General features: G+C 36.6%; 2 protein-coding genes across 3 annotated transcripts; one reads left to right on the top strand and one right to left on the bottom strand.

The window, feature by feature from the left end:
* Positions 1–2,039: 2,039 nt before the first annotated feature.
* LOC148842345 (protein ROOT HAIR DEFECTIVE 3-like) lies at positions 2,040–17,826 on the top strand. Its single transcript, XM_088958631.1, has 23 exons — positions 2,040–2,304; positions 3,314–3,463; positions 4,124–4,190; positions 4,287–4,389; positions 5,151–5,221; positions 5,313–5,376; positions 5,481–5,546; positions 5,677–5,724; positions 5,800–5,862; positions 5,981–6,037; positions 6,254–6,412; positions 6,508–6,576; positions 6,677–6,768; positions 11,407–11,485; positions 11,889–12,054; positions 12,667–12,791; positions 13,049–13,311; positions 13,395–13,491; positions 13,585–13,746; positions 15,565–15,669; positions 16,682–16,776; positions 16,879–16,975; positions 17,102–17,826. The coding sequence occupies exons 1-23, from the start codon at positions 2,301–2,303 to the stop codon at positions 17,348–17,350; spliced, it is 2,451 nt and encodes an 816-aa protein (XP_088814757.1). The 5' UTR covers positions 2,040–2,300; the 3' UTR covers positions 17,351–17,826.
* Positions 17,827–20,424: 2,598 nt separating this feature from the next.
* LOC148842344 (Galactosyltransferase family protein) lies at positions 20,425–25,310 on the bottom strand. Of its 2 annotated transcripts, none has more exons than XM_088959106.1 (7): positions 24,574–25,310; positions 22,850–23,002; positions 22,638–22,720; positions 22,460–22,559; positions 22,235–22,348; positions 21,285–21,427; positions 20,425–20,959 (listed from the first exon to the last, which is right to left on the bottom strand). In XM_088959106.1, exons 1-7 carry the CDS (start codon positions 25,011–25,013, stop codon positions 20,871–20,873), a joined length of 1,122 nt encoding a protein of 373 aa, XP_088815232.1. In that variant the 5' UTR covers positions 25,014–25,310; the 3' UTR covers positions 20,425–20,870. The 2 variants fall into 2 exon arrangements, 1 of the variants encoding a protein (XP_088815232.1); XR_016103616.1 differs by having other exon boundaries at positions 20,540–20,959; positions 21,747–22,348; positions 24,574–25,307.
* Positions 25,311–26,692: the final 1,382 nt, after the last annotated feature.

Below are 26,692 nucleotides of genomic sequence, written 5' to 3'. Positions count from 1 at the left end.
AAATAATTATATAAAATATATAAAATTTGAACATGTTTTTAATAATATATATTCATCACATTAAACCAAAAAAAGTATAATCGATGAGGACTGTCTATTGAATAATAGCACGAGAAAAAAGAAAAAAAAGTAAAACCATAACCAATGACCTGATGACTGTGTCAAATGATTCAGTGATTCAACCAGCTTTGTCACGGGTTTGTTGACTAAACCAATGTTTTTTTGGCAACAATATGATTCAAAGCTTAAATGGGCCCAAACATATGGTCAAACGGTGGATTGAATGGTTTGACCGCCTGGTTAACCACAAATACAAATCCACTATTCCAAACAAACAAAACAAAATCAAATCTGAACAATTTTTGCATACAAACCTTGTAATTTAAGGCTAAGAGTACAAATACAAATATGTAGAGTGCAAAACATTGTATTTTATATTATTTTGTATGTATTTACATTGTATATATTTGTATTTGTACTTCTTTCAAACTGAGCCTAAAATGAAATTACACTAACAAATGGCAGCATTTTTTTTTGTTTTTCAAAAATAATTGTTGCATGACTTTATTCAATGTATATTTCAATAAAAGTGAACAATGGAATATCCATCGAACATTTAAAGTCTGTTTGATTGCTGAGAAATATATGAGAAAAACTTAATATTCCTGAATAATTCCATTTTCTTGTATTTGTTTCATAGAATACAGTGACATATAGTGCATGATTGATTATATTGCCCAAAAAACTAAGGGGTCCCGATGTCCTGTTCACACAAACTCTGCCCACCTCTACCCACATAACAACACAGCCATACATGAAAAACATCTCATCCTCCTACATAATGTTATGCAGAGGAGATATTTCCGATTCACTGGATAGTAAATTGTAGGTAGAAATAGGCAGAGTTCTTGTGGGTGGATGATCCGGAGTCAAAACTAAGGCCCACGTGGTACACACTCGACACTAAACCTGTTCATGCACCTGACTGAGCCGGGCTTTTCCTATTTTGGCTGTATTTGATTTGAAGGAAAAAGTAGGAAAAGCCAATAAGATACATTTGGTGAATATATGGAAAGCCGAAATTTAACAACATGAAACTACAAAATAGCATTAGCGGCTTTTCAGCTCCTCCAAAATACAGTAGCACTCACAAACGGGACCATAATAAAAGATGTGGTACTTCATTCTCGATATAAAACTCTATATGGGCCCATGGGCCTCACATGCTCAAACTTTCGGCAGCTGTGGTCGGCTATGAAGCAAATACAAGGACTAAAATGGCAGGAGCTTAGCAAGCAGGGGCCCACACAAAGGAAAAAGCCCAAAATAATCCTCGTTATAAATCATCATCACGATCATAAAATAAAAAAGAAACAAAAAAGATAATAAAATAAAGCTGCCACCCAACTTTCGGTAGAATTGTCCACGTGGACATCCATTTTTCGAGAGTTCAGATCTGCCGTTAACTGGACAAACAAAACTGCAGGCTGCAAAGCTGAGCTGAAGTTCCAGAAATGTTCAGTAGTGTTCGCATCAACGCCTCACAATCGGGCGCTCCACAGGCTCCCCACTCAATCTAGAAACGCCATTTGTCCGCCCGTTGGTGCAGTTCCCTTAAGCTATCTTTGGTTTGAAAAAAAAAGTAGGAAAAGAAAAGAAAAAACAGATAAATTTATACAAAATTTGCAAAGGCTTTTCTAATTTTTCTTTTTTTTTTATGCATTTTCTTTCAAACCAAACATAACCATAATTAACCATAATCAGTGCAGACTGCGGAGCTGATGGAACGGGCGTTAGTCCTCCAATGTAAAGCTTCCGTTAGTTCCCAAACTCTCCCTGTGGGGCGCCCGGTAGTGGGGAGCTGATGCGAACTCTGTCCAGTAAAAAAGAAAATAGGAAATATCGGAAAAGGAATAGAAAAAAAAGATAGGGACTTCATTAGAAAGGACAGACGTCAGATGGACGGTTAATGGGCTCCACACGTTGCGACTGAGACAAGAGAAATCCGTATAATATACGGAAGCGATACGAAGGCACTTGTATTTCAAAGTAGTAAAATTTTAATATAATATATTCTTTTCGTAATTTACAGCGTGAGCGCAGTCAAGCTCTCCTTTTTAAAAAGTAGGGAGGGCGATGGCTATGTTGGATCTTCCTCGTTCAGCAGCTGGGCTCCTTCTCCCTTGCAATTTGATCGTCGTCCCTTCGCAGATTTTGGAGGTCCACGTCCATCTGAGATTTCAATTTGTTTCATTAATTCGTCTGCTTCGCCTCCTCTAGATATTAATCAATATAAATCGATGGGTACGTCTCCAACATCTCCTTTGATCCTTTCCTTTTGCACCCCTTTCTGTTTCTGCTTTTATGTCACACAATTTCTCTTAAATTTTGATGATTTTCCATGCTCAAATTGATTTGCATGTCATTCTTGTGTGTTTTAGGGGACTTGTGATCTGGGTTATTGTTCGTACTGTTTAATGGGTCTTCACCTTTTATATTGCATTTACGTCGTTTGTTGTTCTGTTAACGAGGTGGCAATAAAGATTCTGGATTTTTAGTGTAGTGCGGGTTGTTGAAACTTGAATTGGTGTTGGCATTAATTTCTACATAAAAATCGAAACTTTATCGTTCTATCAATTCTCAGATGAGAAGATTTCCAAGGAGTCTAAGAGAAGACATTAAATACGAGTCATTTCCTGTTTTATGGTTGTATTTAGGTAGTGAAGTGGGTTAACGTAGCGGCCTTTTTGGTCACCTTTGTGGTATTTCGTCATAAGGTTGCGAAGTTTGAACTAATTTTTAAAGATCAAGAGAAAGTTGGAGAAATTTGCTGTACTCCGTAAATGTGAGGGTTTGGTGAAGATTGAAATTTTACTTGATTTAGCCTTCGGTATGAAGGATTGCAGGAGAGGAAGATTAAAATGCGTGATTGCTTTTGTTGTATTAATGGATTCCCACGTATATTATGCAATAGTAAAAGACTGGTTGGAGATCATCTAAATGCTTCTCTTATCTAATGCACCCCATATGAACGATTAGGCTATTACCCATTAATTGGAAGCATCATAGAGGTGGATTTGGTAATTCTGAAGAAGGGTTTAGCAAAAAGGAATTTTATACCCCTTGAGATGAATTATGTCTATTTATTGTGAAATATGTATTCCAAATTGCACCTTCTACTTCGCACAGGGTTTTATTGATCTACCATTATCTTATTAGATCTAGAAAACTAACTATCATTATCTTATTAGACCTAGAAAACTAATAGGCCATGCATTATGTTTCTCACTGTAAAGATTGTTTCTTTTCCCAGGAAAAGCTGGTGAATGTTGCTCGACCCAGTTAATTGATGGAGATGGTACTTTTAATATCCCCGGACTTGACAATTTCACAAAGGAGGTGAACTTGCGTGAATGTGGACTCTCCTATGCTGTGGTGTCCATCATGGGTCCACAAAGTAGTGGTATGCATTTGAATTTTCCACTTTTTCCTTTATGTCATTCTACATACTTGTACAACTGCGCCAAAAGACATTGGTTAATAATCATTGGAGTAACACATAAATACGTGATATACATCATTTGGTTTGGGTTGAGTTGGTTGCTTAAGCCCATAATCCAACTTTGAATCTGATTATGATTCTCAACCTCAAGTTTGCTTGAATAAAGACCAGTTGGCCTAATCTAGAGGTCAATTTTTGGATTAGTTGGCCTCAGTCAAGTCCAGAATGAGTTAAACTTGTAATATGGTTGAAAAGGTATGATAACAGTATATGGCGAGGATTAATCCATTGTGGAGACAATATCTTTCATCCTCAGCATTTTTTGAAGATGCCAACTTGCCTAATAAACTTTTGTGCTTATTCATGCCATACACCTGGGTTCCAGAAACCATAGTCACCTGATAACTATTGACACACTCTACTTGTCAGCAGTTATTATTTTTGACAGACTGTTTTTAGTGATTTGTTAAGTTCTGCTTTATAAAAGTTCCAATGTTCCTCATTAACATAAGAACACACATGCGTTACTACATCCATCACTTTGCATGAAGTTTATTAGGAATTACCCTCATCTTTTCATCTGTTATTTTTTGATACATCTTTTCCTCTATGATTTATCAGGGAAGAGTACACTTTTGAATAATCTATTTGGTACCAACTTTAGAGAGATGGATGCTTTTAGGGGAAGGTCAGTCTTCAGATATTATTTTGGATTTTTGCTAATTGATCTATGTGGTTAGTGTACCAATATTAGGACAGTGACATAAAATTCTTCATTTTGCAGGTCTCAAACTACCAAAGGCATTTGGTTGGCAAGATGTGCTGATATTGAACCTTGTACACTTGTCATGGATTTGGAGGGTACTGATGGAAGAGAAAGAGGAGAGGTATCAAAGCTTTCCTTAATTCTTAGTTTTCTCCATTTCTAAATTTTATTATGCATTAGTTACATAATTTTTATACTCATTTCATGTTGGTGCATTATTGATTATATCTTATCTAGGGCATCGATACTTATTGAAATTTTTAGGAATCCTTTACATTTAGTACTCAATTTAAAGAATACTGATATCTGAAGAAGTAGAATATAACTTGTATTATATTGCAAGAATTTGTAAGCACAATAATGCATTGTTCATGTACAACAAGTTGCTTTAAATGGAAAGAGTCAAAATTAAAAAAAAAAAAAGAAAAAGAACCATTATGCATATTTTATTTCTTTCTATTGTGACCTTTGGTCCTTTGTCTTTTCTACTCACACTAACCATGTTAGTGGGAAAAACCTATACTGCATCAAGATTTTTTTTTTTGATTATTTACACTGTGTCAAGTTTCAATGATATGGTAAACTAAGGTACATCTCAGATCCTAGTGATACTTGATCTATGTTCCTTATTTTCCTTGAAATTCTAGAACTGGTAACAGGGGCCAGGTTTAGTATGTATTATCTCTCTAGGCTTTAGTGATTTGATCTAAAAATAAAATAAAATACCTGACTTTTTATTGGAGAGGTTGATGAAGTCAAATTGGACTTTCTATTAGGACCCAAGTTATTTCTTTTCATTGAAAAACTGAATCAATGTATCAATAGTTCAATACTTCCTAGTCCTTTATGTAATGCTCTTTTTATTTTGCTGTTATTTTTCAGGATGATACTGCATTTGAAAAGCAGAGCTCTCTTTTTGCTCTTGCGGTTTCGGACATTGTTCTCATAAATATGTAAGCTTATTGGTTTAGCACTAGATGCTGTAATCTTGAGCACAATGCCTTTCTGTAATTTCCATAGGTTCTGACATAATTTTCATGCTAGGTGGTGTCACGATATTGGCCGTGAGCAGGCTGCAAATAAGCCTCTTCTGAAGACTGTATTCCAGGTCTTGTCTATATACATGCTGTGTCCAAGCAGTTATTCCAAATATGGAAGGCTTCGATTGGTTGATATAATTTCTATTATTTTATGATTATATGTCAATGACAGGTTATGATGCGGTTGTTCAGTCCACGTAAAACAACGTTGCTATTCGTTATCCGTGACAAGACTAGGGTTTGTTTTCCCAGCTTGTAACCTGTATCATTTTAGAGAGTTGGAAGCTTTAGATAGTTTTTTTCCTTTTCTTTTGAATATTGATTTCTAATGGCTTTATCCATCCCTATCCTATCCCTTCTTGATACAGACACCATTGGAAAGTTTGGAACCAATTCTGAGGGAAGATATACAGAAGGTATGGAATCTGGTTTTTCTTTCTGCATTTAGCAGTTGTAGTAGACTTGATTCATAACTAATACCTTGTGTGCAGATATGGGACTCTGTTCCTAAACCACAAGCCCACAAAGAAACACCACTCAGTGAATTTTTTAATGTAAGATTCCATCGTCTTGCTCGCATAATCTTAGCTGTGTCTTTTTCTTGTCTTACTCGGAAATGCTTATTAATTTGGCATCATGCTTGGATGCTCCATTGCTGTTTAAAATTCTCAGGTTGAAGTTGTGGCTCTATCTAGTTATGAAGAAAAGGAAGAGCAATTCAAAGAGCAGGTATATTATATATAGTGCAGGGAGAAATCTGTCAGAATTACATTCAGTGAATTTTCTCTGAACTTGTGCTCCATTTTATTATTTTATGTCATGGATATTGGTTGAGCTTTTTATCCATATTCTGTAATATAGAGGTTTCACTTGTACACTAATGTCCTTTTGCAATGAAAAGAAATGTACATTTAAAAATATATATATTTTTTTTGGTTAATGAAGGTTGCTAGTTTAAGGCAGCGGTTCTTCCATTCTATAGCCCCTGGTGGACTTGCTGGAGATAGACGGGGTGTAGTCCCTGCTTCAGGTTTTTCTTTTAGTGCACAACAGATCTGGAAAATTATTAAGGAGAACAAGGACCTCGACCTTCCTGCGCACAAGGTCATTTGAGTGAATGATAGCTATTGTAGAAGTTGCTAAGAAAAGGTTCAGATTGTATTGACTTACATGTTGTTCCATTGTCATTTCACTTGTAGGTTATGGTTGCTACCGTACGTTGTGAAGAGATTGCCAATGAGAAGTTTGCTTGTTTAACTACAAATGAGGTATCTATTCCTCATTATCTAAGGTTTCGTTTTGAATGTATTCTTAATATAAGCATTTGTGATATAACCTTTCTTTTTCTTTTCTTTGAAATTAACACAGGATTGGTGTCAGCTGGAGGAGGCTGTACAGTCTGGTCCAGTTATGGGCTTTGGGAAGAAGCTCAGTTTAATTGTAGACACATGTCTAGCAGAGTTAGTACTTTTCCTGTTTTAATTCTTCATATGACTTTGTGATACATAATCTTGGTTATTGTGGCCTGTAAGCATTTGGAAAATATTTGTTTAGCCACATAGCCACAGAAGTACACATACAAGTGAATGCAAAGGCCCTGCCACATTGCATAGGTGTAGTTCCTCGTAAATTTTTTCCTGTCATATTATTACCTTTTCTTTTTTAAGAGGGTAATGAATCATATATATTTGAATATGGGAAATGAAGCACATAAGAGAATGTATAAAGGTATACAAAAGTATGATCGCAACCTATTCTTGATTGAAAAAAAGGAGCAGGTATAAAACTTTCACCATACAAAAAGACCCTACATCTACTGGCTAAATTGTTAATCTGTTTTCTAGAAATTTAAATCAAGTGTGTTGGGAAGGATTAGAGATCATCTCTGATCTTATTGAGATAATTGTTTTCTTGGTGAAGAGGCAGTACGATCCCAGAATAGTGAGAGGAGAAGAGAGAAGAGAGAAGAGAGAAAAGATATTGGAGAGAAGAAAAGTCAGCTGGCGGCGCTAGCCTTTTTAATATTTATACTAGGGCGATCATTCAGAAATAAAAAAGAAGTGCAATTACAAATGTGCTCTTGCGACACTGAATAAAACTAAGTTATTCAACACTTCCCCTCAAGTTGGGACATAGATGTCAATCATGCCCAATTGTGCCGCAAGTGATGCAAGCCTTTTGTAAATATATTTGCAAGTTGCTCCTTAGAACTCACATATGGGGTGCACACTTCCCCATTAACAACTTTCTCTCTAGTAAAGTGTTTGTCAACCTCTATATGTTTAGTTCTATCATGAAGAACTGGGTTGGCTGCAATATTGATGGCAGCCTTGTTATCACAATACAAGGACATAGGGCTATCAACAGGAAAACCCGGTTTGTTCAACAAATTCTTTATCCACATAGCTTCAGCCACCCCATGGGACATTGCTCTATACTCAGCTTCAGCACTAGACCTAACCACCACACTTTGTTTCTTGCTTCTCCATGTGGCTAGATTTCCTCTCACAAAGGAACAATACCCACTAGTGAAATTTCTGTGATCAACTGATCCAGCCCAATCAACATCTGTATATACTTCAATCTTCAAATGACCATTCTTTTGGAATAATAAACCAGTTCCTGGAAACTTCTTTAGATATCTGAGGATTCTCTCTACTGCCTCTAAGTGTGTGGTCTTAGGAGCATGCATGAACTGACTAAGAGCACCCACTACATAAGCAATGTCTGGCCTGGTCATGGACAAATACATGAGCCTCCCCACAAGTCTTTGGAATTGTTTTACATCTTTGACAACTTCACCACAACAGTCACCCAGTATATGATTTGGATAAATGGGAGAGTCAACTAGCTTAACTCCTAATTTTCTTGAATCCTGTAACAAATCTAGGATGTATTTCCTTTGAGAAATGAAGATCCCCTTTTGCGAGTGGGCCACTTCAATTCCAAGGAAATACCGAAGGGGACCTAGATTCTTCACCTCAAATTGAGTGGCTAAGAAATCCTTTAGCCTCTAAATTTCAACATTCCAGTTACCTGTGATCACTATGTCATCAATATACACTATCAAGGCTGCAATCTTTCCTTCCCCTTTTTTCACAAATAGAGTATGGTTAGCCTAACACTGTTTGCAGCCAATCTGCTATATAGCTAGATGAAGCTTGCTGAACCAGGCTCTCGGTGATTGTTTTAGACCATAGAAAAACTTCTTTAGCCTCCACACCTTCTGCTCTTTGCCTAGAGCACTAAAGCCAGGAGGTTGTACCATGTACACATTTTCCTCAAGGTTTGCATTCAGGAAGGCGTTTTTAATGTCTAGCTAATGAAGATCCAAATCAATATTTGCTGCGAGGGAGAAAAGTACTCTAATGGAGTTCATATTGGCTACCGGAGCAAAAGTCTCTACATAATCTATACCATATACTTGAATAAACCCTTTTGCCACCAATCTTTGTACCTTTCTATTGTGCCATTAGCCTTGTACTTCACTATGAATGCCCACTTGCACCCTACCGGTTCCTTACCCTCAGGAAGATCCATTAACTCCCACACACCATTTTTATGTAGGGCATTTATCTCTTCTTTCATTGCATCTGTCCATTTAGGTACTAAGAGAGCTTCTGCTACATTTTTAGGGATATGGACACTGTCAATGGAAGAAATGAAGCACAAAAAGAGGGTGAGATGTTCTCATAGGAAACAAAATGGGAAATAGGATATTGGTGGTGCAAGACCTAACTCCCTTCCTTTTTGCAATGGGGATGTCTAGGTCATCAACAGATGAAGTAATCAATAGCAAGAGGATCAGAAACATCAACAAGAATGATAGTACTTGACTAGATATGGTTTGTCCCCGATGATTCTGATGATGTTGGCGGTACAGTTTCAAGTTGCTCCACAACTCTTGAATTTAGTTGGCCTTTGCGAAGAGGATCAGAAACATCAATAGGAATGATAGTACTTGGTTGGGATATGATTTTTCCCCGGTGAATTTGATGATGTTGGCGGTACAGTTTCAAGTTGCTCTACAACTCTTCAATTTGATGATGTTGGCGGTTCAGACAGAGGGGGGAGAACCTGATTTGGTTTCTCCTCCACCTTACTATCCCCTTGAGGAGAAACCGGGAAAGAATGGTCACTTTCAAAGGACACATCTATAGAGACATAGTACTTCTTGGAAATGGGGTCAAAGCATCAATAACCTTTTTGGGAAGAAGGATAACCCAAGAATACACAAGGAATGGTACGAGGATCAAGTTTACCACGAGTAGGTGATAGTTCTTGGACGAAACAGTGACAACCAAACACTGGCTCAGCATTCTTCAAATTCATGATACACACCTGAGAGGAAATGAGTAAAAAAGCATTTCCAACCCCTTCTTTTCTTTTAAGGCAGGTTGCATGCATTAATCTTCCTGTAAACAGTTTCTGATGTGAAGAAGCAGACCCAGGGTGGAAAATTAGGTAAAAACATTTATTTTTTGACAACATATGAGCAATGGAACCAGTGGTTAGCATCTCAACAGAATATTTGGTGGTGAATGGTCCTGATGGGTGCTGACACCAAACTCTTGTGTTGATTGTGAAAGGACATGCACAAAACTTCTTGAGAGTGTGGAGAAAGGCTGCTTCCTCTATTTGTGTGTTTTTAAGGGAGTGCTGGAGATTAAAGTTCCAAGAAAGACCATGGTTCTTATTGGAGAGAACTGGAAAAGACTCCTTCCTTGGCCTTTTTTTTTTCCCTGAAAGGGAAGACTTGGCAAATGAAATTTGGAGAAGATGAGGCAATCCCACCAAACGTTGGTGATTCTTTGCTTATCACCCATGTCTAAGCAAAAAAAAAAAAGATATGCTTTAAGTATACCCTTCCAAGAACTGCAAAGAGATAATTGGTGCATGGTGAGGTTTCTGTCCCACTTTTTTAGGTTATCCTATAATTGCTCGTGGCTTGTACAAGGTATAATTGTCTCATGGACATCTCCATACTCCAAAACCATACACAGAAATCTATTTCTTTTCAAAGAAATCCATCACAAACCCAATTTTCCATCTTTCTTTGGCTTGTAGACAACCTACTTGATGAGATGATATGTATTCTGATCTCCGTTGAAAATTCCTTCACATCTATTCTATCTGATCCCTCATGATAGCTAGTATGCATAAAACCTAGAGAAAGTAAACCGGCATATAGGTAAAGGTGGCTATGATGGATGTGTCTTCCAGTTATGAAGATATTCTTTCTTGTCTAAGTTGCTTGTCTTGTCTTGTCTAAGTTCCCATAAAAAAATCTTCCATTTACCAGGTTTCAAAAAACGACCTGACTTTAAACTTTCCACCAATGGCATCCCCATGTACCTAATTGGCTAGTCCTCCATTCTATAGCCCCACCAAAATGCTTCTGATTCACTCTCTTTCCTCGTCATCCAAGTGAATGCCCATAAAACAGCTTTTTGCCAGATTGATGCTTTTCTCCACAACTACTTTGAAGCATCCAATGGTATTCCTTGCATTCTGTATGCATTCCCTTCTCACTTCCAAGAAATAGTTGGTGTTTCATCAGCAAATTGTAAGTGTGAGATGTGCAATCTAACCCTCCCCACCTGAAACTGCTGTTTAGACCATGGATTTTGGCTTCAATCACAAGGTAGCTGAGGATGTTGAGCACCCAACAAAGCTATGCTTGCATATTTCTGTTCATTAACTAGAAGGCAGATCGAGAAATCATTGGTATAAGCAAGGGAGTTTGGGTGTTAATTCTTCCGTCTCTTATATTTGGAGTCATAAAACCATTGGACTCACATCTAGTTAAATCATTTCCATTGTGTTTGATCCTTGATATTTCTAGTTCACATAAGTCAGGCTTCCCGCCCTTGTCATGATTTTTCTTCATGGCATGATGTAGGCCTATGTTACCTGATCGAATCTAGAACTGTAACAGCTTCCTGTTTTTATCTATATTACATAGATTTTGATATCCAAAGAAATTTTCATTGTTTTACATGTTTTGAATGGTCACGAAAAAAAAATCCAGAACAAGTTATATTGACATCTATAAGTCTACAACTGTTAGATTGATGATTTCATTCTTTTATTTGTAGGTATGATGCAGAAGCTATTTATTTTGATGAAGGTGTCAGGACAGCAAAGAGGAATCAGTTGGAAGCGAAAGTTCTGCAGGTAATTCTTATATACTTTCTGCTCTTCTAGAACTCTTCTACATTTTATTTGGAAATAAGTATATCATTTTTTTTCATTGGAAATCAAAAAAAAAAAAAGAATTGCAGAATTAAGAGACTTAAGTTACAGATTAAAAAGATGATAGTATTATCATCGAGAACAATAAAGTTGGTGTCCCTCAAGTCTAGGTTTATATGGTCCTAGAATTTGTTAGTACATCATGAGGTTTCTTCTACTTCTTTGTTGATTTCAATTTCTAATTTGAAATTTCTACTCCAAGTTTTAGTATGAATAAATGAACGTTGGTGATCTATTATCTACTTAGGTACAGAGTTCCTTGGGAGCAAGAAAGTGTCATCCTTTGTTTTCTTCTCATTTTTGCTTTGTGCTGATCTTTTTCTAGCTGGTCCAACCCGCCTATCAATCCATGTTGAGTCATGTACGGTCAAGGACCCTAGATAATTTCAAGGAAGCATTTATCAAGGCTCTGAATGAAGGGGAAGGATTTGCTCTTGCTGCATGTCATTGTACTAAAATTTCCATGACACAATTTGATGAGGGATGTGCAGGTACACAAATCATGTCTGAAATTTCATTTCAATTCCCCTTTTCTCTTGTAGTTTGTTTTTTGCTTTTTTTTTTTTTTATCTTTTTCCTACTAAAATAGCAACTTTTCTTTAAGTAAAACCTACTCGTCCTTTATATTAAACACATGATATGTGAATACAACATGATAGTTAACTCTGTCATTAGAAAAAAAAAAATTGGTCTGACTGAAAGCCACCTGACATGAGTCAATTCTTGCTAAAAAAGAAGGTCGATTATGATAAGTATTTTTTTTTTCTATCATCAACATTATGTTATCTTCCATATTCCTAGCTATGAATACAGCCTTCATAAAGTGAAGGAAGGTCAATAGCACATTCATGCAATGTATAATTGAAAAAAAATGTTCATCTGATGTAGGTTGTCCATGTCAATTGAATTACATAATAACAGAACTTCCCCAAGGCTACCATAGGATAAAATTTTACCAAAACTATTTTTCCAAGTTATGACTGGAAGGGAAGTCTATAGGCTGTAAAGCATGTGATGAAACTGATCACAATGCAGGAAGAAAATCTTACATGGTCTTGCAATATCTACATATACTGAATTACTGATGCTTATTACTGTTACAGATGCAGCAATTCAACAAGCAAACTGGGACCCATCCAAAGTTCGGGATAAGCTTCAGCGTGATATAGATGCACATGTCACATCAGTCCGTGCTGACAAACTGGCTGAACTTACTGCCCTATATGAGGTATGAAGACAGGGTTAATTCTCCTAAGATAGGCAATAGGTCCTATGTTAGAGTCTTCTTTTCTTTGATGATCAAGATATTGCATTAAAAACAAAGTTAGAAGGGAAAAGACTATAGGTCAAAATATATGAATCAGAAATGATTCTCAATAAGTGACCACTGGTTCTGATGTTAGGTTTTTCAAGTTTAGATGCTTATGGTGCTGGAGTTGTATTCTTGTAAAAAAATGTCATATCAATTCTTTTTTATGCCTGTAGAAAAAACTGAGTGTAGCATTAGCAGAACCTGTGGAAGCTCTTCTAGATGCAGCTAGTAATGATACCTGGCCAGCAATAAGGAAACTTCTTCAGCGTGAGACTAAGGCAGCTGTATCTGGTCTCTCTGGTGCACTTTCTGGTTTTGACATGGATGAAGAAACAGTAAATAAAATGCTTGCAAGCCTAGAGGATTATGCAAGTGGTGTTGTTGAATCAAAAGCAAGAGAAGAAGCCGGAAGAGTCCTGATCCGTATGAAGGACAGGTAGATATTGTTTGCACTTTTGAGCGGGCTGAACTATGATTGAATTTATTCCCTGACAATGGCTATACAAAAATTTTTCACAGGTTTTCAACACTATTCAGTCGTGACTCTGACTCAATGCCGAGGGTTTGGACTGGGAAAGAGGACATCAGAGCAATTACAAAAACTGCTCGCTCTGCGGTATGGGCAACTCATTACATCAATTATTTAATCTTCTGTTTTATGTTTTAAGTGGCATTTCAATCTCTAACATAACCTTTATTTCCCTTTCAGTCCTTGAAGTTACTCTCTGTTATGGCTGCAGTTCGTTTGGATGACAATGTAGATAACATTGAGAATACTCTATCACTTGCTCTAGTGGATGCCAATAATAATGGTGCTACTAGTAAGAGCATCACATCATTTGATCCACTGGCCTCTAGCACTTGGGAAGAGGTAGCTATATTCTAGCTGCTGAACTCGTTCTTGATGTGTTTCAGGTCCATGATTGTATGCTTAAGCCTTCTATTGGCTGTTGACCAGGCTGCATGTGGTCTATGTTTAGGTTCCAAGAAAATACAAGAAACTTAAAGAAAATTAAATAAAGATAATAAAAAAACCTTTATTTTCTCAAACATGTTTTGTTCACAAAAGAAATTGGCATTTAGTTAGCTAATCCACCAATTTTACATTTTCTTTCTAACATTCATGTGTTTTCAGGTAGATTTTTTTAAAGGAAAATATAGCTATAGAAACCTTTTAGAATCTAGAAAATTCTATAATGAGTACATATGCCTAGTTTTTCATGCTAAGCAATCTTCCCACCCCAACCAAAAAAAGGAAAAAATAAAAAATCAATGTTTGCATGTGCATATCTATTTGTGTAATATGAAAATCTAATGTGTTGTTGATTGTCATGGATGGTCCAATTGAAATACATGGGGCAGCAGGGAGTTCAAAATAAATAATTTTTTGGAGGCCTCTGTTTTCTGGTCCAGTTGGATTGTAATATTTTACGGTGAGTGTCATGCTAGCCAAGTCCTCTGTAGCAGTAGCACATCAACCCATAGAAAGGACTTCACTTTTGACCTTAGTCTGTTGGCATGAGTGCCAAGTATCAAGGTGTTTATAGGTGTCAAGCACGTCAACCCATAGAAATCGTGCCATGGGTATAGACTGACAATAAATATTAAGTTACAGAAATGTCTGAAATATTCTAAAAGCATATAAGTTAAAGAAAATTATAGAAATCTAAGTGTTATTTCCTTGGATGCATGAAGAAAATCATGAGACCTTGTTGAAAAATAGCAGGGGACTTTTTTTTTTTCTCCCCAAGAGCCATAGGTACAGAGAGACTACTTCTACAGTCCTAAAGCTTTAAAAACATGTTTAACATATAATGAACTGAAAATGGTATTTTTCCTGGGAAACCACATAACAAAATGCTTAAGTGTACATTAGAAAATTTATTTTGATCTTGTGTTAACCAATCTGAGTATGCGGATGTTGGAGTGGAAATTTTAATAAATTCTCATGCAACATAATTTACTCAATTGAGCGATTGAGTTTTATTCTTTTGGGTAAGGCCTATTCAGGGAATCATATGGATTGTTCCCCTTAATTACATCTCTACAAGAAAGTAGAGAACACCTTTTGATTCTGACTTGGAGAAATGAATGCATAGAACAAAAGAAAAGAATAATAGAGTGCTGCTTAAAAAGAACTCTTCATTTGCATTTCTTTTACATATTTCAAGTGTACAAGAATGGGAAAGAAAAAGAAAAGGAAAAAAAAAATACATTCAAGAAACTCCACAACAATGCATTTCTCTCTTTCTTTTCTTTTTGATACAAAGAAGATTTCTTACTTCACAATAAGCTGTAGCCAATCAGACAAAATTCTGATTGTAGACAGCCTTAATCTTCCGGATTTTGACACCTTATTTAGTTTTGGTAATTTAGTTTGCAAACTAGCCAACCCACTTATTTGGGTTATAAATTATTTAAATATTATTTGGATTAAAAAAATCCTCCAACAGCAGATATTGTCAAAATGATATATGTTCCTGTGTTTAAAAGTTATGACCAGAAGTTAACCAGGTGCCACAAAGAATTCCAAATTCATTTACAGCTGGCCCATTTCTTGATTCTCATTTTGTTTTATCTTCTTTTTTTAAAGAAAATAATGCTTCCTTTGTGTACTATAGCATTGCCTTTCTTACCTATTAAAATAATGCATTCCACAGTTGTGATTGATTTTCAATGTCTTTCCCAGGTTCCATCAAAAAGAACTCTGATTACTCCTGTCCAATGTAAAAATTTGTGGAGGCAATTCAAGGCAGAGACAGAATACAGTGTCTCTCAGGCCATTAGTGCACAGGTATGCTCTTACACATCATCATTTTAATACAAAAATTTTCTCCTCAACTGTTTTCTCTTGAGCGTTCAATGCTGAGTTGCCAAGACAGCCAGGAAAATGATCTTTTTCCCATAGTTGCTTACCTTGTCTGGTTATTTAACCATTCAAAGTTAACATTGTTGTGGTTGGTTTCATAAGCATCATTGTGAGGATGACAATATAGAAGGCAAAAACAACTGTGCATGTTTTCCATGAAGTTGAAAAATAAACAAAACCTTCATGTTTTGGCTGAGTTGCATATGATATTAGTGTGCAAGGATTTTGAAAAATATAGTTGTACTTATTGGCTGATCGTTCCATAGTGTTTCATTCAGCAAGTTAATTTGTTCATAGCTATAGCCTCAGTTATGAGACCGGCATTGCTAATGGAATAAGAATGCTGGGCAATCAAGAAACATCACATTCAGAAAAAATGTGTATAGCTATATATATAGCTAAGACATGGATGTTGAGAAGGATGATTGATAACATTAAAAAGGACAGATTCAGAAATAGACATATTAGATAGAACTTGAGAGTAACTCCAATAAGTGAAAAGATGAAGGGAAGTTGACTGAGGTAGTTTGATCATGTGCATAGAAGATGAATGACCGCACCAATGAGTAACTTGATTAAAGTAGAAGGCTCTAAAAGATAACGGGTAAGAGCAAAGAAAAAATGGCTTGAAGTGGTAATAAATGACCCAAGGACTTTTGACAGAAAATATGGTTCATGATGAAGCATGATGACAGGATAGGATTTGTTTAGCCAACCCCAAATAGTTGGGGTTAAAGTTGAGTTTAGTTGAGCTATGGTTAAATAAATTTTGGCAGTTTGTAGTATGACCCTGCACTCTAGTAATAGTATTAAGCAACATTTTTTACTCTATATGTTAAACATGGCAGGGTGTTGGAAACCAATTTTGAGTTATAGTCATATGATGTATAACCGACTAACCCTATATTGTCATGGTTTCTGATTGGATGTTATACAGGAAGCCAACAAACGTAACAACAATTGGTTACCACCTCCATGGGCAATTGTTGCTTTGATTGTTCTGGGATTCAATGAGTTCATGACACTCTTAAGGTATATAATTACTGTCTCTTGAATTGTGCATGCAGCCATACTGAATATTTCTTCTATTGCCTTGTTTCAAGCTGATTTTCATGTAGCTCTCTTTCTTCACAGGAATCCTTTATATCTTGGTGTGATTTTTGTTGCTTTTTTACTGGGCAAGGCTCTGTGGGTCCAGCTAGACATTTCGGGCGAATTTCGCAATGGCGCTGTCAGTGTTAAAATTCTTTACTACTTGACCTGTTTTTATTAAAACTAAAATGAAGTTTGAGCTTTTATTTTCTTTTCTTGTTCTGCAAGTGTTGCTGATCCATTTGATCTTGGAATCTGTCTGCAGCTTCCTGGACTCCTGTCTTTATCTACAAAGTTCCTTCCTACTGTGATGAACCTTCTCAAAAGGCTAGCGGAGGAGGGCCAAAAGCCAGTGGCACCTGATGCTCAGAGAAACCCTTCCTCAGAATCAAAAAATTTGGGAAATGGTATACATGCCTACAATGATATAATGTCAAGTGCATCCTCTACTGTAACATCTTTAAAGAATGGTTCAGGGTATTCAAGCACTTTGGAGCAAGACAAAGTGAAATGAACTGGACCAGTTGCCTCACTAGAGACTGGTTGGCTGCATGCAAGAACAGCCTTCTTCCTTTAGATATGCCACTACATCACATGGTCTGTGGTAAGGGCCTGGATAAATTATATACATACGCTCCATAAAGGAATTGCACTTGTGATGTCTGAGAGGAGGTTTGAAAGCTTTGCTTTCTTTTTTAGTTGTTTGAAGGCTTCATACTGGGGGCTACGGTTTGGTGAGATCAAAAGCCCCCCAAAATAGTTTTCATATTTTGGATTTTTTCTCCTTTTTTTTTTTTTTCTGATTGTTGATTATTTTACAAGGATGAGATATAAGTTGCAAGGCCCTTGGTTATGTTCCGGGCATCTACTAAACTTGATGCTTTGACTTCCGTTTTGTGAATTTTGCCAGTAGAGTTTTGTTGTGGAAGTATCCAATAGTAGAAGATTATTACAAGATGATACGAGAATGGCAATATATCCTTTTGGGCATTGGATGGATGTTAGTCCGATTATTGTTGTTATTTCAAGTTCATTAATGATTCTCAATCCCCTCTTTACATGCATACAAAGTTGGTATTACAAAAAATTGCAGAATGGTTATTTGAAGAGATGCATTGGGATACACTTGGGAAACTTGTGATCTAAGGTTTGAAGTATTGGAAATGCAGGGTGTCAAAAAGGCAATTGTAAGAGATATATTAGGTTGAAGTAGTAAGATATATATATATATAGCGAAGTAAGAGGATTTGTGTAAGAGATGATATATATTTTAATTTAACAGTGGATATGTCATTGAATAGAAACAGGATATGTGTAGCTTAGCCCATATAGTTGGGATAAGGTGATTATGATGATATTGGGATATGTTTTGGACATGCATAAATAGACAGAAAAATTAGGATAAAGAAAGTTCAAAGCATCGACACAGGCCGATATGCCGGTAGGGTGTATTGGCCTATATACCGGCATATTGGCCTGTATCGGTGTTTTTTTTTTTTAAGTTTTATTTATTATTTTTCAAAAACGGTTCAGAGGAGTCAGTTTAAGTCCTGACTACCCTCTGAACCATGGACTGACCTGGGACAACCCCTGGAGGGGAATATTGGGAAGCCATTGGCATGATATGCATCGGCCGATACGAGCCACTTTGAACCTTAGGATAAACATGGACATGTTAGGAAAACTCAAATTAGTCAAAGGTTACATCAGTGATGGTAAATCTAGGTCTTATATGATTATAAATAAGGTACATACACATGAAAAAAATATATTTTAGTAAGCTTGGACTATTGAGATATATTTGGAAATTTTGAAAATGACGGGATAACTAATGCATGTACATCTTTTTTTTTTTTTTTTTTTTTGGTAATAGCACCGCATCACACTAATAACTCGCTTCTGAGCCAAGGTTCAAAATGTTGATACAGGGTGTATCAACCTGTATCGGTACCGTTTTTTTTTTTGTTTTTATTTTTATTTTTGAATTTGGTTCAGAGGGACTGGTTTAAGGCCAGTCTATCCCCTGAACCACTTGCCGACCCGAAACACCCCTTGTAGGGTGTATCAGGAAGGCCCCGATATGTGACAATTTTGAACCTTGTTTTGAGCCACCCCTCCCTCCGGTTAATGTATGCACATCTTATTTCTTAGAAAACCAATTAGTCATTGATAAGATTTAAAAATTATGAATTTTAACAATCCATTGTTTCATAACATTTGTTCTTAGACATTTGTTAAGAAGAGAAAATGTAAGTTGCAGCCATACGAATTCAATTCAGAATTCATTGTAGAAGCATGGCATGGTGACATATTTGGTGTCTTAAGTTAAGACACTTGGGTGCAATTTTCTTTGCTTGTAGCTTTTTGGAACTATAAGACTTCTTGAGAAGATAGAGAATTAACATCACCATCCAAGCCTTATCCCAACTACATGGGGTTAGTTATATGAATTTTTCACTAAGCAAAAAACATCACAGCTTAACTTAGAAAATGGTACCACTGATATTTAATAAATTAAGTTCATTAATGTTAAAGACGAAAAGAAGATATAATTTTCTTGGGTAAAATGGAAAAAGAAACCAGGGGTGAGTGTAGCCTTACTCATGGCACAACCAAAATTGAAAATTTTACAACATATTGACCTGTATTGGTTGATATGTACCATTTTTGTACCTTTTAAAGCGTTTTCATAGCATATCGGCCTATATTGATATTGTATCAGGTCATTTTGGGTCCATACACATCTGATACTATGGGCTGATAAAGGTCACTACAAACCGATTTTTAATATTCTTTCACACTCTCTTTGGCTCACATTGGAAAGAGTACAAATGCAAATATGTACAGTATAAATACATGCAAAATAATACAAAATATATGATTTGCACTCAACATATTTGAATTTGTACTCCTTCCAAACTGAGCCTAAAATCAAATTTATTTTACCATTAATTAATTCCTACATTTAAAGTGAGTTCAAATTTGAATCAACTTTCACAAGTTATAACTATTAATCATTGTACTTATAATTTTTGATATAAAAATTGTAAGCTAGAGTTATGAAGGTTTGTCATTGGCTTGTAATACCATTACACCATACTTAACTTTTTGTCATAATTGTATGCACTTTTTATTCTTAAATAAACATTTTCTTTCTGGTGGATGTAGGATGTTTGCAAATAAATGGTAAAATTATTTATTAAAATTTATATATTAATAGCTATTGACACAAATTATATTGTTTTTCTAAATTAAGGTATATACATATGCATTTTAATCCTTCCATTATTTTTGGTTGGTTATTGATTATGTCTCTATGTCTAATTTTATAAAAATCATTGTGTTTTTTTTTTTGTGTAAATAATTAAATAATTTATTTATAATCACATAAAATTTATATTTATTATTATTAATATATATATATATATTTTAAAGATTTAATTGAATTTTCTAATGTATTTATATCCAAATACATACTAAAACATATTTTGATAGGCCTCTTAAAATTACCCTTTCCATACAACTTACATATACTTTGAATGGTCATTTATTTTATAGTTAAACACAGGCCTTAAATCAAGCCACGACTGAAGCACAAATAATGAAAAAGAGGCTCCTTATCGAACTTCGCCAAAATCAAGGAGTGTTCATTACACAAATCCCAAAATTCGAGACACCTGCTGCAACTCGGTACAAACTAATGTTACTTGATCAAGAACCTTTCAATCATTCATTGGTAAAGGGGCACCGGATAATATTTTGATTTAATATTCCGAAACAACGGTAGACACCTAACCCAATTCCGTTAATAACAGCAACCTACATACTGACTGGAATTCTTGAAACACAGGCCTCGGAGCCGTCTCTCAGGCTACAGACAAAAGAATGTGTCGCTGCTCCAACAGAAAACCGTCACTATGAATTGACTGGACAGTAACATATCAAATACAGGTATCATGATGGTAGCTTAAAAATTCTGTCAAGGTAAATGGGTTATGTCTTGCTCCCGTGACTGCGAGTTTGGGCCACCAACACTACCTGTCATCAGGTGGTAGTGTTGGACTTTTGGAACACAAGCTGATTTTGTGAAGCTCCCTCAACCTATTAACTGGATCACATAGACCTGAAAATTATACCAAATTTGTTAGTGCAGACAAAGTAATAGACGGGCAAGTCTTTACCTAATTATTTTAGCTGATCAAATTGATGGCTCCACAAATTAAACACTAAAGTTGCACATTATTTGGATGGAAACAGATAACTAGCATTCTAGATGAAAATCAAACATTATGGTTTTAAAAACATTGATCCTTTCCGAATATTTTTCCCCATGCAAAAACCGTTGTGTTTCTTATTTTAATTCCAAGTGGGAAACAACCTTGAAAATTATCAATTATATTCACTAAAGCTGCAAAGACATGAGTGAAAGTTCAAAAAAACAGTTTCACCTGAACATTTAGGAATGTCCCAAACTGCGATAGAAGTTGATGTGCATCGAGGATCACAAATTGCTCGATTATCTTCATGATGGACATTCATAGCTAGCATCCAGGAACCAACAGTTACATCCTCATTGCTAAACATTCTCAGACTGGAAACCAGTAGATAAATCTAGTAAATAAACAATTCTAGCAAAAAACGAAAAGAAATTGAAATACCAGTTAAAGACAACATGCATGACATAATTAAGGTACTAAGACATTTTCTATGCTAAATCAAGCATAACAGTTGGTAATTACATTCATTTTAAGGTAACAAAATCGTTCTTGAGAACAAAAGGAGACAGATTAATGGAATATCAGAATATGCAATAATGCTTATTTAGAAGCTGAATAAAATGTGTGCTTATAAGCTCCATGTCCAAAATCGACATCCAACAAGGATCTGTTATACATGACATGCACGCTTACCCAAAAAGGACATACACGGTTGTCAGAATTAAATGTCCAAATGTTGTATATGCTTTATGTTAACCGCAAAGTAGAATTCTCACAAGCTGAATGGTCCCAAGACTGAGTTCCATGAATAATGTGAGATGAGTGAAATGAACATGGTAGGAATACTTCAAAATCAAGTCTGATCATGCATGGTATCCATTTACTGTCTTAGTGCCAGGCACCCCTACCCTTCCCATACCTACAAAATTCACAGTTCAGATGACCCCACAAGTCCACTAGAAAGGATAGCCTTTTTAGGACAGAGGAAATATGCAAGTAAATTCACCACTGAACCATGAGTAATGGACTTACGGTTTGTTTAGTAAGACCAATTCATTTAGAAAGTAGTACCAATATTTTAAATGAGAAAAAAACCGATATAGCTACTAACCTAAATGTAAGAGTCAATATCAAAGCATAAAGACAACTAAAATCAAAGACAGTAAATGTAAATAAAGGACCTGTTGTTTCTTGTAGTTGCCAGTGATGCTACCACCTCTGCAGACAGAACATATATAGGGCCATAAGCATGCAAGAAATACTCATTTCCAATCAAATGCCCAGATTTCTCAAACCTGAAATTATTTGGTAAAGAAAAAGTCAACTAAAAGATAACACACACACACACACACAGAATTAGATGTTTTATCACAAAAACATTTTGGAGAAGATCTTCATATATCTACCATTTCATTTTAGGATCAGTAATTACTGGGCCCTTCTTCATGCAGCCAATGTAGGTTCGTGGATGAGTTCTCTCTCTAGCTAGAAGAGTGGCAAGTCGATCTGATAGAGGAAGGAGATTTTATTATTGCATGACGGATGAGTTCCAATGACCAATTTATGGATTACCTAAAAGCATACCTGGGCGCAAATAAATGTCATCATCAGCTTTGACATAATAATCTGCTTCAAAAAGATCAAAGGCTGCTTTAAAAAATGCCAGCCTAAAATGCAGAGACAATAAACGTTACCAAACAAGCAATTGATCTGATAACAATAAATATATGTATGCATGCATGTATATGAGGAAGGGTGGGGTGGGGGGGGGGGTGATGTGCAATCTTGAGTCTCACGTTTTATATGGCAGCCTTAGGTATTCCTCTTCAACATCTATAAGCATAAAATCATTGTACTTCTCCACCTCTTTCTCAAGATCCATCATCTTCTTGGTGTCTTTTGATCGTCCGATTACAAAACGAAAAGCTAAACCAGTAGCTTGCTCCAAACTGCAAAGGTGGAGGGAAAGTGAATATACAATATTTCAAGATGAAAATTCACCATGATTGAGAATGCTGCATAAACTTGTATCCATCCAAAAGGAAAGGAAAAATGAAAAACTTGTCACTTATACAGTTCTCCAACATATCTTAATATGAAAAACTTCGTACATATATTCAAAAGGAAAAATGAAAGACATGCTCATGATTTGGGTTCTTAAACCCATCTTGATTCTAGAAAGAGTTGTGCCTTCTGAACCATGCAAAGGAGAAAACTGTTATTTGAGAAAATAACAAGTAAAATCAAGTTTTCCTATATTTATCACTTCCCTATTTCATTTCAACCTCTAACGAACCAGAATCCTACATATATATAGCTTTTCTGAATCCCTTAAGTTGGTTTCATACTTTCATTCATCAAACATCTCAAATGGGTGATTTGTTTTTGAAGTTGACTCCCAGTACTTGGTAGCAGTTGAACCGATTCACCAGCAGATATCCTGTTGAGCAGTTGCCTGATAGCCAAATTGTGTGTTAGACACCACCAACCACCAATTTCCCCCCTCTAAGCTTCTAATTTTTCTATTTATTTCAACCATCCTTTTGTTTATTATTTTGGTATATGTTTGGGCACCGAAGTTTGTAATCTTTTTCATCTCTCTTGGCATTATATAACCCAAAGTTTGAATACAACTTGTGTTTTGCCTTTAAGGTTTCCTGTTAGCTTCTTCCCTTTTTTTGTTGGACTTGTTCAAGAGCCACAAAGACCCCCCAAACCCTTACTCCCTTCTACATGAGTAGAGGTTAAGGTCATTGCCCTTTACGAGTTGCAAATCCAAGAGGTTAGTGTATTTTGTTGCTTTGATTCACCACTGTTGTAGCGCTACTTGTTGTTGTCGGTTATCTCTTGTGAGACCACTGACTGCATCACGGAGGGAGGGGTGGCAGAGGGGAACCATGGCACCCCCACCCCCCCATGTCTTAAAAATCCCCATTGTCTCCATGTAAATCCTACTTGTATTTTAACCCCAGCTATGTTTACAAGCTTTTGTTGTTTACTAGATTTTGGCCCCCCTTAGAAAAAAAATCTTGGCTCCACCCTTGCTCTACTACTTGAAGAAAACCTATAACCCTCTACATTCAAATGATGTGCATTGCATTTCTGATCCCTGTAAAGCACAACATACTAACATAGACAAGGACCATAAATGCTGTAAGGTGATTTAAGAAAAAATTTCAGATCTAGAGTTATGGCTGAACAAAGAACAACGTTACATAATGGGCGAGTGAATGCAGTAGTAGGACTAAATAGACATTTATAGAGGTAATAAGTATGGTTTTCAAATTAGATCCAACCAATTATTCTAGGAGAGGCAGATACTCAATATGTAAAATTAAATAGCTTGCAAACCTATTTTAATGATACTCAAACATGATTACCGCAACTACACACAGTGGCTTGTTGATCGTGATAATTGTTGAACATTGGCCCCAAACAAATAAAAGACTCATACATTGAATCCGATCTCAAAAGTTTAGAACAGCAATGTTTGATTAAGATGGGGAAAAGATTACGGTACCGGAGAAGGCCGTCGGGGTCGGAAGGGAACCAAGATGAACGAAGAGCGGCGCGGCGATCGGCGGAGGAGAAGCCGGTTTGGATTCCGACGAAGCCAAGAAGCTTGGGGCGGTCGACAAGGCCATCGTTGTCGCCGAGCTTGCGAGAACCGGAGGAACGGCGGAAGGCAGTTCGGAAGGTGTCTTCGGCTCGACCGCAGCGGAAGACGGGGAGTGGTTTGGGGCGAGCCAGAGCGAAGACAGAGAATAGTATTCCGCCGACGCCGATGAAGAAGCAAAAGATGGAGAAAATAATAAGTGCGAGTGGAACGCGGGATGAAGAAGGCTGGGGAGGGATAGAGATAGGATGTTTCTTCCCTTTATCGTCCTTGGAGTACACAGAGGAGGAGGAGGAGGAGGAACGGTGGGTGAATATGGGAAGCAGACTCAGAGAACGTGGCATTTTGGGTAATAATTGGCGACGCTCCTGATTCAGTTGCTGCAATCAAGTTTCTTGGCGTTTACTGGATCTGGTAGCTAGCTGGTAGATTGTAGGTCTGATATTCTCCTCTGCTTCTCATTTTCGACTTCTACGAAGAACGAAGACTAATGACCATGGAGAGAGGAGGGCCCCCACCTCGAGGTGCGAGTGCGCCCTACGACGCCAGAGCGAACGAATGCAGAGGAGAATTGTCGGGGTCGGGGAACCGGGAAAGGAGGACGGGAAGGAAGGAAGGAAGTGTCTCACTGTCCCTTCAACGTATGTTCTAGAATTTAGACATATATATAAGTGGGCTATCCCCCTGGCGAAACCGCCCGCATACGGTCGCAGCAATTCCTTTCGAGTTTTGATCCATCTGAACAGGTTGTTAATTTCCACCGATGACGTGTCCGTGTTTCATTGGGTCAGATGCTACAGGCGGCTACAGAAAAAAAGGGACGTGGGCCACGTGGCTACTTGAGGTAGATTTCACCGAATCATCACCGAAGTTCACTTGAATATAAGTGCAGTCCAAAAATCCCTTGTTACTAGGCATTGGCACATATGTTTGGCGTATACAGGATCGGTGGTTGTGAAGTGGGGCCCTCATTTCTTACTACGTGGCATATACACAGATGATCTGATTTATTGTTGGATGGATTAAAGATTCAACATAGGACATTAGGACACGGCTTATATAAAAAGAAATCAGCACGATCTCATCCATTTATCCTGCGTGAGCGTGAGTAAATTGTCTAATACTTGGGTAATTGATACTTTTTAGTATGTTTGATTATTGTGAGGTTCAAATACATGTGGGGTTGTAGTCAATTTCCTGGTATCGGCTATTTAATTTAAATTTCCCTTTGGTTCATAAACAAGTTTTTTTTTTTTTGGTTTTTTGGTTTTCGAAATTTATGAATACAACCATTCATTCTTGTTAACAAAGTTTCAATTTATAAGTGATTATCATCGGCAAATAAGATAACAACTTAACTGCCAATTGAGTTAGAGACTCAATCAGTTGCGTGTTAATCAAATCAGTTTTGCATATACATCTCCTAATACTTCCATTGACATGTGTTGCATGCAACTATATCAAGTATTCAAGTGCAAAGAAAAAGAAAAAGTGGAGTAACCGTAACTCCTAACCAACCCAATTTGCAACTTTTTCATACGTTGCAATATTTTGAGGCCCCACTTGGGACGACGACGTCTGCCTTGGCCCTTAGGGAGAGCTGCGTTGATTGATCACCCGTGTTCCAGACTCCAGCTGAGAGAGAAATTACGTACTCACAACAATTTGATGTTATAACCAACCCTCTCTTCTAGTTCTAATATTTTCACCAAACACACTTTCAGAGGTTTCCATGTGAGGCCTCCTAGCTTTAAACACCACAAGTCCTTCCCGTAAGCCCTCCCAAGTGGGCACTATCGCTTTCCAACTAGGTCTGCTATTTTTTATGGCGTTTTTGCACAACTTGGACTTGGGCTCATAAGTTTGAACTTAACTTGTATTAAAATTGGGCTTGACTCTAACCCATACTCGTGTATAAATATATTATGTGTAATAAATATACACAAATTTTTTGAAACTATCCTCGAGCCCAAAAAAAAAAAAAAAAAAAAAAAACAAAAATCATGTTAGAGTTTTCTTTCAT

This window comes from Nelumbo lutea, chromosome 8 (assembly GCF_056320005.1).
Source record: "Nelumbo lutea isolate HS-2025 chromosome 8, American lotus-T2T, whole genome shotgun sequence".
NCBI classification, from domain to species: domain Eukaryota; kingdom Viridiplantae; phylum Streptophyta; class Magnoliopsida; order Proteales; family Nelumbonaceae; genus Nelumbo; species Nelumbo lutea.
This window is presented reverse-complemented; position numbering and strand designations above follow the sequence as displayed.